The sequence below is a fragment of the Thamnophis elegans genome, chromosome 3 (assembly GCF_009769535.1).
Source record: "Thamnophis elegans isolate rThaEle1 chromosome 3, rThaEle1.pri, whole genome shotgun sequence".
NCBI classification, from domain to species: domain Eukaryota; kingdom Metazoa; phylum Chordata; class Lepidosauria; order Squamata; family Colubridae; genus Thamnophis; species Thamnophis elegans.
Window position 1 is genome coordinate 59,464,298 of NC_045543.1, and position 18,994 is coordinate 59,483,291.

Consider the following 18,994-nt stretch of genomic DNA (forward strand, 5'->3'; position numbering starts at 1 on the left):
ATGCTGACCCTGTACACCTTTTTAGAGAAGGCTGCAAAACACTGTGAAGCGGTATATACGTCTTAGTGCTATTGCTATTGCTTTAAAGCGGCCAAATTCTTATTTAATCATTCAGGCTGTGTACAATGGTGAAGGCAAGGATTGGATCCTGAAGAAGCATTTTGAAGGTTTCCTAAGCAGAGTGACTTGAATTAATAGAGATAAACCTACCAGATCTAAAGGATGGAGGTAAGAGGAATCGCTTGATTGTGCATTTGTATTACACGTTCCCCATGTCAACAAACTTTGTCCTAGTGTTTTTTTTAAAGCTGCATATCTTGCAGAAAAACATTAAATATATTACACTAAGAAAAGTGTTTTTGAAAAATTGCATGATGACAAGTGCCTTCAAAGATTTAATTTAGAAGGCATATAAATCCTGAAAATTCATATATGTTGACTTTTTAAAAAAAGTTCACAAATGAATGTGGAAACAGTACAAATGAAGTCAAGATTAGAAAATGAGAAACTATATGGTTAGATCGGGTAATGGAAAGGCACACACAGGCTAACGGTAACAACAGCTCTTATTAACTCAGTAGCAACTATGTATAATCCAGCGAACATTGAGTCTGACAGCAGCCCTTTTATAGAGAGCTGTCAGACCCTTCGACCAATGAGATTAAACCTCTTGTTCCCACCGGAACAGACGACCTTGGTGGAAGCCATTATAGCTGAAGCTAGTATCTAACAATATGATTGACCGCTGATCAATTAAATCCTAGGCCGAGAAATGTTTGGATGTGAATATATAAAACGAGAAGGGTGTTTTCAGTGTTAAGTTGATGAATTTAGAAAATAGGTTTTTGACGTGATCTGCTCTTACATAATTTGGCCAGAAAATTCATTGAGAAAAACATCACACAACTTAGATGAAAAGAATGCTGTCAGACATGCTTAATATTTATTCACCCAACTCCAAAATCTCTAGGTTTTTTTGCTCTCCATCCCAGTCTTCTAACTGAATGAATAAACAAATAACACAAATATTTGAAATGTGTAAAATGTGAAATGTTGCTATTCCCTTTATTGGTATAATGTATTTCCATTTTTTCTTGTTTTTTTCTTAATGCTTGTAACAATAAGAATTTTAACAGAAACATAGTATAAAACTACACATTGTGTATAATTGTAAAATGGCATGGGATAAAGAAACTCTTTTCCCTCGTGCAACATAATGGCAACTCGAAAGCATCCCTGGCCTGCTCTTGAGTTGCCAAAGGCAAGGAGGGATGGGAAACTGACAATGCAGCATGGCAGCCACAAACAGAAGCACGCTCCAGGCATATCTTTTTCAAGGCTATCTCCCAGCTTACCCACAGCAGCCAGAGAGGTGTGATCTCTACAGCCCGGGAAAGTGCTCCAGTTGGAGAATATGATTTATGACACACCCCTAGGGGGAGGGGGGAAACAGGGTCATAATTGGATCATAAATTACGTGGGGTCAGAGTTGGCTTCACTTGGGTATGTGCCGTCATGTTGTTTCTAATAAATAACTGGATTTCTTTTGAAGCTTGGCTAGAGATTCATGGTTTAATTAGGGGATTCATTGGAACACTGACACATAGATTGCATTCCAGATTAGTCGTTCTTCTCCGATATTCTGTCCACTCCTTCCTGGTTTCTTTTAAAAGAAACAGAAGATTATCAAATGATCGTTTTCTCTCCAGTAGTACATCAGCTTGATCTTTCATAATCTTTTCTTCTGTGTTTCAGAGATGCTACTTGAAAGTTTGTATCTCAGTGTTGATCCCTATATGAGGTACTACAGTTTGTTTGACTTTGTGTTTCAATACTAAAACCCCAGTTATTCTGACCAATGATCTTTTCTCCTAATTATGTAATTTAGCCATCTCTCAACTGCCTTTTCTCTAGCAGCGGGCAGTATGAAGGCAAATATACGTGTCCCAAGGATAATACTTCAGAAATGCTATATTAGATATGATGGATGGCTAAGCCTGCTGTTCTAGCCAAAGACATTTAGCCAAAGCAAATTATACTTGCATATTTTTGTGGTTTCTCATGGTCTGCAGAAATAGAAGATTTAGTCATTGTTTGAACACACCAAAGGCTTTTGATGTAGTGCAAACAGGTACCTACATTATATACTGAAAGAATAACTCCCTCTCCAAATTGAATTTGTTGTAATTTGTATTGATGTCTAATTATGTACTTTCATGTGACCTAAATAAGCAGCCTCTGCTGCTGAATAAAAAACATATCATAAAGCCAGGTTCTGCCCTACGTAATTGTGAAATGAGTTTGACATGAGTCCAAGTTAAATCACTTACATTTATGTCCCTCTGCCCTAATGTGAATTAAGCCTGTCAATCATGCCAGTCATTAATTGGTCCCATGTATTTCTTTAAACAAAAAATTCATACATTGACTTTTGCTTCATTTTTGTTTTGCAGAGCATACAGTAAGAGAGGCATGAAGGAAGGGGACACTATGATAGGGTCTCAGGTTGCAAGGTAAAATCTACCGTGATTTATTTCCTGTTCCACCAACTGCTGGTCTTCCTTTCTTCCAGGTGAAGTTATTGGGCATTGGGCAATAAAATGAAGAGTAAAACAACATTCACATTTGTTTCTGTTTTCTGTTGGAAACAAGTGTGAGTTAAATCAAACAAATTGTGAAAGGTCCTCATTAAGGCTTCAATATAAAGAATATATTATATATAATATATATATATATATATATATAGATATGGCTGTGGTGTGTGTGTATGTTCCAGCATACCTCTGGAATGCCTTGAGCTTATAGATGATTATACTCTCTGGAAAAATACTATAGGGGTAAGACACCCCTAACACCATCGGTGTGTGTGTTCTTTAAATGAGAGTTGTGCTTTTAAAATGCTTCTACAGTATGCCGTAAAATGGCTTCTACTATACAGCACAGTGGAGTTGCCATGGTAACGGCTTCACAGTACCCACAAGGGGACTCCCTCTGGTAAGGGGGAAAATCCCACGTTAGAAATTATGTTTGGTCCGGACATTTTCACCCTATAAATAAATACCCAGGCAATTGTGGGTTGTCAACTAATAATAAATAATAAGACCTGTCAATTTGATAGACTTCGGGGCTTTGTCTGAATTGAAGAAAACAACATGCATAATTAAGAATATTCCAATAGAATCTACAGTAAAAGCAAGCTGTGTCGTTGGCGTTGTTCCAAGGATACCTGAAAAAACATTAACAAAGATTCAGTGGGAAAAACTGATAAAAGTAATAACATCAAGCTCTGAATGTATGCAAAGTTCTTCATTGATATTGAAATATTCCAATTCAGGGACGATGACTGGCTTCTCTTCTGGGGCCTCTTCTAAAATATGGAAGGAAATGCTGCTTTAGATATTTCAAATCTATTCAGGGCTTTATAGAATAATAGGAATGCTTTGAAATATGGCCAGAATGTTCTCATGGCACTCTTAACATAAAATTCCCTGCGATGATTTAGTGTCAGATTGTGAGTTACACTGCTCCTTCATAGAGGTTGAGACAAAATTATTAAAAACTGGTTATGTGTTTGCAATTGTTTGCAAGTTTCTTTGTTGACTAGTATAACTAGGTACCTGTGTTCTTTTCAAAGGATTTTGGAAAGCAGAAATCCTTCATTTCCTGTAGGAATTTTTGTTGTGGCAAATGCGGGCTGGACAACACATTTTATTTCCGATGGTAAAAATCTATCACCACTGCCTCCAAATTGGCCAGAAAATCTTCCAAGGTCATTGGCTCTTGGAACAATTGGCATGCCAGGGTAAGTATACCTTAATCATGTACTTGAGGTGAGGTGATGTGATGGATTGTAACCCAGTCTTTGAATTCTGCTACATGGGACTTCTGCTGAACATGGTGCTACATAGCCATAAAAGCTAAGGTTGATGGTTCCACAATTGAAGCCTATGTGAAAAATACCTTTTACCTGGGAAAGGTACTGTATGCCCTTAAGTATTCAGAGGATGTCAGCCTAATTCTTCATTCCCCTGATACCTATGCAGGATCCCTGAACATCAGTATGACCAGAAATGTCTTTTTGAGTCCTAACCAAGTCCCCATGGCCCACCTGAGTGTGTTTATTTTTTATTTTCTTTTTAAAATAATTTAGAGGTTTTTTGCAAAGTAAAAACAATGCAAATTTAAAGAAAAAAAAGGATCTAAAGTAAAAGTGGTAAGTAAACGAAAAAGAAATAAATAACAAAATATATAATAAATAGCTCCAGACTTTTTTACAGTAGTTATAATAAACGTATTTATCTTCAGCCTTCTTAAGATTGAGTAACCAGGTTCCCCTCTTTCCATATTCTATCTTTTCTAATCATCTGACCCATATTTCATAAGTTCATTTTTTCCTCCTTTCAGCAAAAAGTACAAATGGGTGTTTCCGGTCACTAACAGTTGTCAGGCGCAAAGGATCAGGATCGTATGTTAGGTTGCAAACATAGAAGATTTATTCAAGCTACACACCAAGCATCCAGTCAATTAACGGTCAGCACTAAATTGGTGCTAGATAAGGTTCAGGGGAATTCTAAGAGGGCTGGATATGGATCATTTGTGGTAATGTAAGGACTCTAAGCTGATGACCTGTTTAACTCCACCCCACCCTAGCTCTGCCTGCTCTTTTAGACAACATAGTTATTGCCTTTTCCAAGTCAATTTTGCCATCCCTGCACCTTTTGTTGTCTTTACCAACCATTCCTCTTTGTAGGTATTTCAGAGTTTTATGCATACAGTATATAATCTTGCTGCATTTACCATGTATAAAAACAGAGGTCTGTAACTGAAAGGTTCTGGTTCCAACTAAGTCCTAATCTTTACATTTCTTTGTATCGTTGTGTGTATTTGAACCCAAAAATTTCTGGCCTTTTTACAGTTATACCAAGCATGAAAATTTACCTTTCATGGTTTCATATTTCCAACATGTATTTGAAATACCTTTCAAATAGTTTTTCTGGTGTCATATTTCAATGGCATACAATTTTGTAAATATTTTCTTTTACATGATAACATACAGTGAATTTTAGGCCTTTCAGCCACATATTTTCCCATCGATCCATCTTTATCTTATAACTAAATTAAACAAAAAAACTACAGTGTTGAAAAAGAAAATGCAGCCTCAAACATCAGCTTTATTCCCAATTTTCCTGGATTTATTTTTAGGTCCGTTCTGCATGGTTCAGTTAAAATGCTGTCCATTAGGCTAGCAGAAAAGGTTATACAGGTAGTCCCTCGATTTAAGACCATAATTGAGCCCAACATTTCTGTTCCTAAGCAAGACATTTGCTAAGTGAGTGTTTGTCCTGCTTTACGATCATTCTTGCAACAATTGTTAAGTGAATCTGGCTTCCTCATTGACTTGCTTGTCAGAGGGTCACAAAGATGATCACATGACCCCCGGGACCTGTAACCGTCATACATATGAACTTGTTGCCAAGCATCCAGAATTGTGACCCAGGGGATCCTGCAATAGTCATAAGTGTGAAAAAATGGTCATAAGTCACTTTTTTCAGTCCATTGTAACTTTGAATGGTTTGCTAAACAAACTGTTGTAAATTGAGGACTACCTGTGCTGGCAAAAAGCTTGCTTTCCCCACTGCTGATCCCTCCAATGACTCTAATAATCATTCTTCTGTGTTTGTATCACCTGGTGCAGTGATGGCGAACCTTTTTTGGCTCCCGTGCCAAAAGCAGGAGGAGCACAGGGGGGGGGTGCATGGGCATGCCACACCCATAATGCTATGTGCGTGACACCCCCCCTGCATGCATGAATGCACAACCAGCACACACACACACACGCTTTTGGCATATTTTTTTTTGCCCTCCCCAGGTTCCAGAGGCTTTCTAGGGTTAGGGTTAGGGTTAGGGTTGGGGTTAGGAGAGGCCTCAGGAGCTTCCCAGAAGGCTCTGGAGGGCAAAAAACGGACCTATGGGGAACCCGGAAGTTCGGGAATGGTGACTTCCAGTTTGTCTGTAAGGCCGATTTTCGACCTCCGGAGCCTTCAGGAGGCATGCATGCTGGCCAGCTGACAGGGCAATGCCTCGTGTGCCTAACAAATGGCTCTGTGTGCCACCTGCGGCATGCGTGCCATAGGTTCGCCATCACGGACCTGGGGTTATCTTTTCTGGATAAAGTGTGCTAAGCAAAGTCTTGATAAAACCCACTGGTTTTTCACCCTTCCCATTTTCAAAATGTGACCATCTGCCCAACAGCAGCACTGCTTGGATGGGTGAATGGTTTTTACAGATGTCTTGATTGGTCGATTTAGCCTTCTGTTAAAAACAGTCCCTCCCCAGCTTAAGGAACCATTGAGCCTGTCTACTAGACCTTACCAGTAAAGGGGGAGAGAGTCTTTACAGTGCAGGTTCCACAGGTGACTCTCTTAGCTGATTTTCTGAAAAAATATTCAACCTCTGTCAAAGCAAAGTCACCCAGAATCTGATTGCCAACACTCTGAGAAAGGCAGCTCTTCTGCTTTACTGCGCAGCTTTGTCTATACTTTCCCCCAATAGAAAAAAAAAGATGGGTGATAGAAGTTAGTATTTGGGACACAAGGAGGGTGCCACCTCAGCCCCCAATAGACAAGAGATATGAGGTGGACGTCTCATATTTTCCCGTATGGTTACTCCATGGTGCCACCTACAGGAGAAATGGGGAAGCATCTCAGATTTCACACAAATTGAAATAGTTTTGGGCTTTTACCAGCAGAAAGAGGAAACACTAACGTAAAGCTGGAACAGCTACATGTGATTTAAGATTTAGCTTACTGTCAGGCTGGGGCCAAAATGAAGGCAGTGACTCACAGTAGCAAGAATAACTTGCTAGGACATGTTTGTGTCCGGATTAGGTGCAAGTTGAGAAAGTTTTTTAGAAAATGAAATTCTAAGCGGCTGCATTCCAATTGTTGGAAGTTGACCAGTGGTGGGTTTCACATTTTTTTAGAAACTCTTCTATAGGTGTGGTCTGCTTTGTGGGAGTGGCTTGCCAGCCATGTGACTGGGTGGGAATGGCTTGGCAGTCATGTGACTGGGTGGGCGTGGCCAACTTGTAAAATGTGATGAAACTCATTTAACAACGCTCTTGCTTAGCAATCAAAATGTTGGCTCAGGAACTCTGGCATTGAAGTGTGCAAATCTTAAAGTTGTCAAGTTATAAGACCCTTGTACCCCCAACCTTTTAGAAAAAAACCCCCCAGGGGTGTTCAAATTTGACAGCTTTAGACTTGTGGACTTCAACTCCCAGAATTCCTCCTCTCGCTCTTCATCTTGATGATGTGCAGACGGGCAGGCGGAGGGAGCTGGAACCGCTTCTTATCGGCACTGTAGATTGTGGAACCTCTTCTATAGAAGAGGTTAGAACTGGCAGGAACCCACCCCTGAAGTTAACCCACCTGCCCACAGAATGGCAGACATAGGTAATGTGATGGAGGGAATCTGAGAGGGTAGATAGATCCTGGCTAAAACCTGGTTAATATATTCAGGAAATGTTAAAGCTGAACTGTTCCAAAGAATATTCTAATTCATTTTAGTTAATCTCAGCTCTTTTCATTTTTCCTCGTTCCTTCCCTTCTCTTCCCTTTCTTCTTCCCCTTCTCCTTCCCCTTACTCTTTGTTTCCTTTCCTTCCTATTTTTCTTCTTGGTATTTTCACAGAATTTTTAAATTCTGTGTATTTATTTGTTTATTTATTTACTTATTTAATTTAGAAATTTTATATATAGCTGCCTACTCAATTATAAAGTCATAAAGGAGTGACTTTTCCCATTTCAAGATAACAAGTATAGTAACTTATAATTTAGTAACTTATCACCTTCTCTTATAATGCAAACAATGATCTCTTCTTCCATAACCCTGTATTCATAAACAAATCCATAAAACCTTGTTGTTGCTGAGGTGAGCTAAAGTATTTGAAATCTTACAGTGGATAAGTTGCTAAGTGAGGAAGTTGTAAAGTGAATTTTATCCCATTTTACAACCTTTCTTGCCACAGTTAAGTGAATCACTGCAGCTGTTAAATTAGGAACACGGTTGTTAAGTGAATCTGGCTACCTGATTGACTTTGCTTGTCAGAAGCTCCCAAAAGTTGATCACATGACCCTCAGGACACTGCAACCATCATAAATATGAACCAGTGGCCAGCATCCGAATTTTGATTATGTGACCATGGGGATGCTGCACCGATCATAAGTGTAAAAAACATAAGTCACTTTATTTCAGTTCCGTAGTAACTCTGAACCAGTGGTGGGTTCCTAACCGATTTACTATCAGTTCGCTGAGCGCATGTTTTGCTGCTGGTTCTGCCACTCAGACCAGATCAGTTCCACCACAAATCCGCGAAGCCCTTATCCGCAGAGACATAAGCGCGAAGACTAATTCGCGCCGTTTTGAAGCGCTAAGGAAAAACGCGACCCTACCACGATGACATAATCGTGGAGGGCAAATCCGCGCATTCCCAAGCACTCAGTACCCTAAACCTAACCCTAACCCTAAACCTAACCCTAACCCTAAACCTAACCCTAAACCTAACCCTAAACAAAACCCTACAACAAACCCCTAAACCTAATCCTAACCCTTACCTTAATTTAAATCGGCTTTCTGCCGCGGCACGTTTTTAAAGCGCCCTTCTGTTGCCGCGCTGTTGTCGCGGTGGTGATGACGAGCGGTGATGACATCACGGCTTTAGCGACACGCTTATGTCTCCGCGGATAAGGGCTTCGCGGTTTTGTCGTGCCACGGACCAGGGTTCCACCACAAATCCGCGAAGCCCTTATCCGCGGAGACATAAGCACGAAGACTAATTCACGCCGTTCGAAGCGCTAAGGAAAAACGTGACCCCTACCGCGATGACATAATCGCGGAGGGCAAATCCGCGCATTCCCAAGCACTCAGTACCCTAAACTTAACCCTAAACCTAACCCTAAACCTAACCCTAAACCTAACCCTAAACCTAACCCTAAACCTAACCCTAAACCTAACCCTAAACCTAACCCTAAACCTAACCCTAAAACAAACCCCTAAAACAAACCCCTAAACCTAATCCTAACCCTTATCTTAATTGAAATCGGCTTTCTGCCGCGGCGCCATTTTAAAGCGCCCTTCTGTTGCCGCGCTGTTGTCGCGGCGGTGATGACGCACGGTGATGACATCGCGGCTTTAGCGACGCGCTTATGTCTCCGCGGATAAGGGCTTCGCGGTTTTGTCGTGCCACGGACCAGATCACCACTACGGTTCAGCCGAACCATACCGAATCGGCAGCAAACCACCTCTGCTCTGAACAGTCACTAAATGAACTGTTGTAAGTTGAGGACTATTGGTATTATTTCAAAATTCCCATTGTGTTTACTAGCCCTCAAAGTTGAGGAATGTCACCTTATTCTGTGGTGCTTTTAAACACATTCATTGCATGTAATCAGGTTATTCCCATTAGTGGTGAATGTTCATATTTGAGTCCTATTTGATTTTTATGTTTTGGACATATCATAGTGTCAATGTTTAATTGCACAACTTTTAATTCCTTTTCCTTGCAGTCTTACTGCCTATTTTGGCCTACTTGAACTCTGCAGGCCCAAACCAGGAGAAACTGTCCTAGTTAATTCAGCAGCTGGTGCTGTGGGCAGCGTGGTTGGGCAGATTGCTAAAATTAAGGTAGGTGGATATGAAATGCTTTGGACTGACTTCCAACAGCCTGATCAATGGAAAGCTCTGGTTTGCTTATCTCTGGTCTATTTACCTCCATGTGCTTTGATTGATTGATTTATAGGGAAGGTTCTGCACATAAATACCTCATTTGCAACATACCCATTTAGTCATGGGATGGGGGAATATGATACCCGACATCATGCAGCACTCATTGACCCCAACTACACACTGTATAACCTTCGCATCGAAACATTATGATGTGACTTATGCCAATTACATTATTCTCATTTTATAATGTTTTGGGGATATCACTGTGGGTTCTATAGGATGTCTATATTCATTCTTTGCATCCAGAAAAGTACTCTTTTTAATTGTTATTAAAGATTACAATTTACAACAGTAGAAGCTAATACAAAAGAAAAAAAGAGAGAAAATTGAAGATGCAAAAAACGATTAAAAATATAAAAAACAAAAATTAAAATACAATACGAACTACATAAAGAAGTGACTTTCCTATTTCAAGATAAGTATAAACAATTTTAGAAACTTATCACCTTTCTTACACTACCACCATCTCTTCTCAATTCCCTTCAATATCAATGATCAATGATCTCTTCTCAATAGCCCATATCTTCTTTATAAACAAATTTACAAAATCTCATCATTTTGGCCTTGAGGTTAGCAAAAGTCCATTAATGGCTGCCAGAGGTAACATCCATTTTAACTTTGATCACATAAATAAAATTTCATATTCCTTCCTTTTGCTTCAACACCTTTCAGATTATGTCATAGGACAGGGTGTCAAACTGACGTCGTCATATGACGTATCGGGACTCCCCCCCCTTTACTAAGACGGGCATGGGCATGGCCAGCGTGTGATACATCCAGTCCGGGGGCAGGGAGTTTGACAGCCCTGTCTTAGAACATGATTCTTATCTTTTTTTTCTTTCTTTTTTTTTAAAAAAGATTTTTATTAACAAGCATGTAAAACACACACACAAAAAAATTAGACGTACATCACATTTATACAATACAGTACGAAGAGGAACTTCCTGTTTTTATAGTAGCAATCATCAATCGATACCGCTCACCTTATATTATTTCCCCTTCTATTGTATTTCATTTGGATTTCACCATTCTTAACCCTCTTATTTTACTCATAACTATTATTTTTGAGTTTTGTTATATCTTTCATTGATTTTTGTTTCTTTCCTCCATCCACCTATACCATTTTATCCCATATCTGGTAGAATTCTGATTCTTCCTTTCCTGGATTTCTTTAGTTAGTTTATCCATTTCGGCACAGTCCATAATCTTTCTTATTATTTCACCTTCATTTGGGATTAATTTGTTTTTTCCATTTCTGGGCAAAGGCAATCCTTGTCGCCTAATTATATGTAGTATTAAATATTGGATTTCTTTTTTGTATTTCACCAACATAATTCCTAATAAAAAAACTTCAGGTTTCCATTCTATTTTAACCCCTGATATTGCCTCCAGCCAATTTTTGATCCTTTTTCAAAAAATTTTGCCTCCTCACAGGTCCACCATAAATGGTAATATATTCCGTGTATTGATTTGCATTTCCAGCATTTTGGGGAGGTATTTGTTGAAATTTTAGCTAACCTTGTTGGTGCCATGTGCCATCTATAAACATTTTGTACTGGTTTTCCTTGAATGCAACTGATAGTGTCATTTTTAAATTTATTCCCCCAATTTTTTCCCATTTGTCTAATTCAATATTATAGCCAAAGTTCTGTGCCCATTTTATCATTTGTTCTTTCACAATTTCCTCTTCCACTTCAGGAGGAAGTTATATATTCTCCCTATCATCTTTCTATCTGGGCTTTGAATAATTTTATCCAATTTGTGTGGTTCTGTTTGGATGTCATATAATTTAGTATCTTTATTGTATTTAGTTTTGATTTGGAGGTAAGTTAGCCAGTCAACTTTCATGTTCTGATCTGCTAATTCTTCAATTGTTTTTAAATTTCCCTGTTATCAATTAAGTCTTTGTATTTTAGGATTTTGTTCCAATCTGTAAAATTTGGGGTGAGTCATCCTTTCTGTTGGTGATAGCCAATTTGGGATTTTCACATGGTGGATTTTTTTTTATTTTGAGCCATTTTTGCAATAACGCTCTCCTGATTAAATGATTTTGAAAGTATTTGTGCGTTTTATTTTTATCATCCCATAGGAATGTATGCCAGCCTGCCTGCAGGTCATGGCCTTCTAAGGTCAAAATTCTTTTATTCTTTAGCTTCTCGGCCTTTTGGCTAAGATCAAGTGTAATATCTGTTCTTATCAGTTTAATATCTTTTTTTTTGTCTCTTTCTATAAAATTCTGCAAACGTTTATAAGCTTATTTTGTAAATTCACGTCATCTATTTTGATTATTAAGACATCATCTGGTGTCTTTTGTATGTTCAGTGTAACATCTTTTTCTGTGTCATTCTTGCATCCTGTTTGTTTTAAAATTTATATTCAACTTAGTCTCAATTGTGTCAGGTAACACTTGTTCCATCCATAGCATCTTTTCAATACACTTTCTCCATAACACTGCCAACCTATTTTTATTCCATGTGGCTTTGGTGTGTTTTTGCTCCAGTGGGCAAATTTAATTTAGCTGTGTTTTATTGCAATTAATTTAATTTGATTATCTGTGGAAGCTTCTTCCATAAAAAGTTGGTGTTATTCTTTAAGTGTCACTGTGATGGTACGTAGTGATTCCAAAGAGGGAGGTGTTGCATTTCAGAGGAGTAAGAAGCAACTCAGACCAGATATTATGTGTGAGAGAAAGAGGATGAAGACAGATCCTCCCTAATAGTTCACAGTAGGTGCAGGAAAACAGAATCCTCAGTCTGGCAGGCTTTTTTCTATAGATGTGAAACAATAAAGAATTAAGTTTGGAAAACTCGCTATTCTTGGTTTTGTGCTCCACAGCCATGATACTCTCTACGTGCTCAATGGGATTTTATTTCTGTTCACATGGCCTTTTGTTTACTATATCTCACACCTTGACCACACCGTAATTATAATTCTTGGGTGTTGCTTTGGTTTTTACTTGCTAACTCATCCTTTTTGAACTGGCTTATACTATGATAAAGTTTCTCTCTCTTGCTCTTTCTCTCCCTCCCTGCCTCACAGCTATCTCTATCCATTTTTAATCCCGTGAACCCAATCCAATCTCTCCTGTCCATCTCTGCCTGCCAGTCATCGCTATCTGTTGAAGATGGTTTATGAAGAAACTCGCATAGCCTTGCCAAGGAACTTATCCCTCGTTGTGATTGTTTTTTTTACCGGCAGGGTTGTAAAGTGGTCGGCACTGCGGGCTCCGATAAAAAGTGGATTACCTTAAGGAGCTTGGCTTTGACGAAGTCTTTAACTATAAGACGGTGAAATCCCTGGAGCAGGCCCTGAGGGACGCTTCCCCCAATGGCTACGACTGCTATTTTGATAACGTACGTACAAGACGGAGCTCAGCTTTGAAGTGGCCTAAGATAGGAAGGGAAGCTGATCTAAGGAACTTCCTGTCGTTGAAAGCTGCTTTGGGCCAGGCAAAAAAAAAAAGCAGCCCTTCATACTGAACTCTCTCCTGCAGTCCCTAATCAGGCTTTTTAATATTTTGGGACACTTCTCTCATCCCTTGCATTCCTCTCTCCAAGGCAATACACCACTGGTCTCCTTGCATAATGTAAAGTGCATACTTAATGGCAATAATAACAAAAATAAGATTTTAAAAACTGGCTTCTCTGGGAGCTAAACAGACAACTCCATATCTCCCCTGACCCTTATAGATAACATTTTTCAGTGTAGGCATGAATAATTGAAGTAGGTGTATGTGTTGTTTGCGACCCTCATTATATGGGTGCGGCCAGGGGTAGGCTTCAAAAAATTTAGCAATGGGTTCTCTGCCCCATTGCTGGGTGGGGGTGGCCATGGTGGGCATGGCCTAGTCGGCCTCTGCACCACGGTGGTGGTGGGGCCATTTTCTCCCTCCCCAAGTTCCGGAGGGCTTTCTCGAGCCTCTGGGAGGGCGAAAAAGGCCTCCCCGGGCTCTGAAGGCCCTCTCACTCACAACAGCTTGTACAGTATCTTTAGTCATTCTTCGAGGTAACCTCCCTCCCCTCTTTTACATTCACCAAAAGACTTGATCAGAGCAACAGTATTTGTCTTTTGATGCCATTTTTGAGAAAAATCAGTGAAGGTGTTACGTCATTATTTCTATCCAGCAGAAGGAAATTCACTGGCAGCTCAAATTCGTCTTCTCTTTTTCAACCTATTCTGGGCTTCCAGAACTCACCCGCTGAGTTAGCAGTTTACGCGGAGCAGTTTTAGGTAGACTTGCCAAAAAGAAAAGCAGAAGGGAAACTTTTATGGCAGAATTGAAAATTCACGGCCTTCGTATTTCATGTGACCTCCTGTTTCCTTCAATTGGCAGATGTTTAAGTGCCTGAAATTCTCAAAGCAAAATCCTGCATTTCGTTCCTGTGATCTTTGTTTCTAAGAACAGATTATGGGTATTAGTCGAGCTCTTTCAAATAATTCCATGTAGATCAGTCAATAATATCCCTCCTCTGAGTATTTTAGTCTTGGCAAATGTTGGGTTGTCTTTGTCCCCACCAGGTGGGAGGTGAATTTTCCAGCATTGTTTTGGAGCAAATGAATAAATTTGGGAGAATTGCGGTGTGTGGTGCTATCTCCTTGTATAATGACACCCAGGTCAAAAAAGGTACAAATCTATTTTTCTTTTCTGCAAGCTGTTTGCTTTCTTCTTCTTTTCTTCTTCTTCTTCTCTTCTTCTTCTTCTTCTCTTCTTCTTCTTCTTCTTTCTTCTTCTTCTTCTTCTTCTTCTTCCTCCTCCTCTTCCTCTTCCTCTTCTCTTCTTCTACTACTACTACTACTACTCCTTCTCCTTTTCCTTTTCCTCCTCCTCCTCCCCCCCTCTTCTTTCTCCTTCTCCTTTCTTCTTCTCTTTCTTTTCCTTCCCTTCCTGTTCCTCCTTCTCTATTCCTCCCCTTTCTTCTCTTGTTTCTTATAAATGTTGTTATTGAGGTGCAAAATCAAACATTAAATACCGGGGGGGGGGGGAGCAGGGGAATAACAGGACAGATTAAAAAGTGACAAAATACAACAAACAAATATATAACAAAGATGACCTCCAAAGTATTTCAGCATACAGAGATAATAATACAGCAGTGTTTTAAATTTAGATGAATATTTAAGTTACCTTCAATACTAATGATAAACATTCTAAAAGATCAATATTGTTATTATATTGTTCTCTTAATTTTAATTTAACACATAACAAATACATGTCTTTAGACCCTTATGAAAAGCTAGAATGTTGTGGTCAACTGACATGGGGGAGGGGGCAAGCTGTTCTAGAGGGCAGGAGCAACAGCAGAGAAGGTCCTCCTCCTGGACCCCTTCAGCTGGAATAATAGGACTGATGGGACCCATAGTATACTTGCTCTGCCAGCATGAGTGGTACGAGCCAATCACAGTGGGGTGAATAACATGGACCCATGCCATGAAGGGCTTCAAAGGTGATCACCAACACCTTGAATTGCACCAGAAGCAGACTGGTAACCAATGCAGCTGACAGAGCAGTGGCATTATAGGGTCCACCAAAACTACCCACACTGCCACACTCTGCACCAGCTAAATGTTCCTGACTAGTTTCTCATTCAGGCACTAACCAGATCCAATCTTTCTTAGCGCCCTCTCTCTCTCTCTCTCTCCCTCCCTCCCTCCCTTCTTTTTTTCTTTTTCTTTCCTTCTCTCTCTCTCTCCCTTCCTTCCTTTTTCCTTCCTTCTCTCTGTCCTCCCTCTTTTTTTCTCTCTCTCTCCTCTTCCTTCCTTCCTTTTTCCTTCTTTCTCTCTCTCCTCCCTCTTCTTCTTTCTTTCTTTCTTTCTTTTTTTCTCTCTTTCTCTCCTTTCTCCCCTCTCTCCCTCTCTCTTTCTTCCTTTTCTTTTTCTTTTTCTTTCTTCCTTTCAACAAAAAATCTTTATTTTGAAACAGAATTCATTCAGGGTAACCTGACTGTGTGGCAACAACAACTGTGAACTTGCATGTTTGAAATTTAATGAATGGTGCTAATTGTTGCAGGCCACTAGAGGCCAGTCATGAAGTGATTACTTGGATCTGATTTGTTCAATAACCCACCAGAGTCACACAACACTGAGCCAAAAAACAAAACCACCAATTTTGTGTAGAAAGTTCTGAGAACCAGAGTCAATAAAAAGCAAAGTACTTAAATATCTTTCTCTGAAGTCTCATGAAATTATGGAGAAGTAAATGATTATTAGGAAACACTATATAGTAGCATTTTAAAGCTGAACATTTCCTTATGTTAATTGTGACTTGTGATTATGACACGGATGGTGTTTATCATTTTGTTACCAACAAACTGAAAGTTATTGTCTTCCTTGATGCCTTTTCAACTTTGCATTCCAACTGACCATTGTGGGATTTTTAATGGTCTCCCATTCAGGTTTTAACCCAAACTGATCCTGCTCATCTCCCAATCTCAGATAGGATTTGTCTGGTGCTTTCATTTGCTGAGACCAAAGTTGTATATTCTTCATGGAAGATCTTTGATACCTGTATAAAACCAGTTCCTTGGTATTCAGTCCCTAATTATGTCTGTTCTCTTGAACTTTCTAATGAGCTAAGGAGATGCAGCTGGTCAGCTTCCATTTCAAATGAGGACTCTCTTAATTTTGATTTTCTGCCAGGCTGTAGCCAGGAAGTTTAATTGCTCAATAACCGGGGGGGGGGCGGTTTTGCTCTCCCCAGGCTCCAGAGGCTTTCCTTGAGCTTCCAGGAGGGCGAAAATGGTCTCCCCAGGTTCCAGAGGCCAGAAATGGCCGCGTTTCCAGCCTTCCTGAACGTCTGGTAGGCCCGTTTTTTTGCTCTCCCTGAGCCTCCACTCACCCCATGTGCTTACCTGCATCCAAAACGCCGCATGGGGACTTCTGGGAGTAGCAGGGTGGACAGGATCTTAGCTAGAGGTTCTCCTGAACCTCTGAAAACCTCCAGCAGCCCACCCCTGATGCTACTCCATCATTTTCACCATAGAAATAATTCCTTGTAGAAGTTACAACAAGCTATTAAGTAGTTTATTTGATTTTAACTTAGTTGTTTGAACCCAATTGTATCAAGTTAGAAAGGACCACCTGGGAACTCCAGCCAACATTTCGGACTTATACGCAGCAGAAATAGCAGCAGAATAGTGTTCTGAGCTATTTTTAGCAACAGTGGAAATTTTATACCGCTACTTTCAAACCATTTAAAGAAATTCAGTTGCAGGTGGTAACCAGATCAACCTTCCCCCAGCTAGAACTCAAGACTGAAATGAATGTTTTACACTTTTAGAAGGCAAGAGATACAGTGACTTCTGTGTGCAAAACCATCTCCCCCTCCCCAACTATTTCATTTGTACCAAAGTGCCAATGCTTCCTCATAAGTACATACCACCAACAGTGGCTATTTAAGAGTTAGATCTAGATTAGGGGTCTCAAACTCAATTTCATTGAGGGCCAGGTCAGGGTAGTGTTTGACATTGGGGCCGTGTGTGTGTGGCCGGGGGGGGGCAGACATCCGTTTTCGGCTGCGACAGCCTCCTGCAGCCCTCTGCCAGCAAAAATGGAGCTTGGGAGGGCTTCATGTCCGCACACACACCCAAGCTCAATTTTCAGCTGCGACAGTCTCCTGCAGCCCTCTGCCAGCAAAAACAGAATTCAGAGGAAGGCATACACTCAGCCCTCCCAAGCTCCATTTTTGCTGGCAGAGGCACTGAGGCCCGGTCCTTTGCTGTTTCCAGGATGACCCTGCGGGCCAGATCTAAGCACCCCATGGGCCGGATCCAGCCCATAGGCCCTTGAGTTTGATACCCCTGATCTAGATAGGTAAAATGTGGGGTGGAAAACATGGTTTTTTGTTGTTTAGCCTACGTTTTCTTTAGGAGCTCAAGGCAGCATACACCGCATTCCCATTTCTAATTTTCCTCCCCAGCAACCAAGCGAGAAGGATTGGGCTAAGAGAGAATGATGGACTCCATCTCACCCAGATTGGACAATCTTAAAATCTTCCTGCTTTTAGTTCAACATCTTCTTTGCTATATTATTTTTTGTTCAGTCCAATTTTTAGCATGGTCTCAGTGAAAAGATGTCCTTATGTCTATACTGGTAGTCCTCCACCTACGACCATAATTGAGCCTAACATTTCTTTCGCTAAGCAAGGCAGTTGTGAAAGCGAAGCTTCCCCCCGGGTTACAACCTTTCTTGCCAAAGTTGTTAAGTGAATCACTGCGGTTGTTCAATTAGTCACCTAGTTGTTAAATGAATCTGGCTTCCCCGTTGACTTTGCTTGTCAGAAGGTCGCAAGAGGCCCCAGGACAACTGCAACAGTCATAAATATGAGTCAGTTGCCAATTTCAATGCCGTTGTAACTTCAAATGAACTGCTGTAAGTCAAGGAGCTGTGGCTGTTTGTGTTCAAGACAGACATTCAATGGGCTAGTTTAAGTATGAGAAAAAACATGCAGTATGCTGGTAAAGAGTGAGATAAGATGAGACAGCTGTGAAACAGATATGTGAGATGTCACTGTTTTCATTAAAACACTTGTCACCTGCTATACAAAAATGGCACAGCAAGTCATGTGTTCACAGGGATGAGACAAACAACCAGTGCAAGTAGAACAGCAAAATTATGCGGCCTAGTTTGATAAAATGTGACTGAGCCACAGCTGTCTCAACTAATTCCAATGATTCTCACATATCTTTTAACACTGCCGTTTTCTTGACCTCACTTTACAGCCTAAACCAAAAATTGGCTGTATTTGAACAAGAAAATCAGCCAAGATTTAGTTCAGGAGCAGTCTTGGATCACAAACAAAGGATGGTGTCAGTCCTGGAAGCCATCTTTTACATTGGGCCTTCAGGTCTGCCACATTTTCTGCTGTGGGAAAATGGGAGGGGGGTTATATGGAGCATGGGTGATAATATATAGTCAAAATTACATTCCTTTCTCAGAGAGTCAAGGACATCTTGCCCTGCACCTGGAGTGATGTGACTAGGAGGCATCTCCAGTTTGGACGGTGCCTGATTGGACCATGTGATGGACATGTGGGTGCAGGGGAAGGAACTTTGATTTTGATTTGGGTGGGGGAAACCTGGAAGCTTTCAGATTTGGGTTACCCCAGATGTGCCAATATGACATCTCTAATAAAATGGAACTTTGAGGAACTTCAAGCCTCGGAGTCTTCTTTTATTAGGGGTGTTACTTGAAACCCTGACAGATGAGTTTGATGG

The 18,994-nt window shown here is 40.3% G+C and overlaps 1 protein-coding gene and 1 pseudogene across 1 annotated transcript in view; both read left to right on the top strand.

Moving 5' to 3' along the window:
- PTGR1 (prostaglandin reductase 1) overlaps nucleotides 1-18,994 on the top strand; it is a 32,967-nt gene continuing 13,973 nt past the window's right edge. The window contains 10 exon segments of the mRNA XM_032213820.1: nucleotides 1-51; nucleotides 116-183; nucleotides 185-228; nucleotides 1,756-1,801; nucleotides 2,454-2,513; nucleotides 3,635-3,802; nucleotides 9,566-9,683; nucleotides 12,984-13,020; nucleotides 13,023-13,138; nucleotides 14,304-14,409. Coding sequence (XP_032069711.1) covers nucleotides 1-51; nucleotides 116-183; nucleotides 185-228; nucleotides 1,756-1,801; nucleotides 2,454-2,513; nucleotides 3,635-3,802; nucleotides 9,566-9,683; nucleotides 12,984-13,020; nucleotides 13,023-13,138; nucleotides 14,304-14,409 — 814 coding nt within the window.
- Nucleotides 11,934-12,033, top strand: LOC116506863 (annotated as a pseudogene).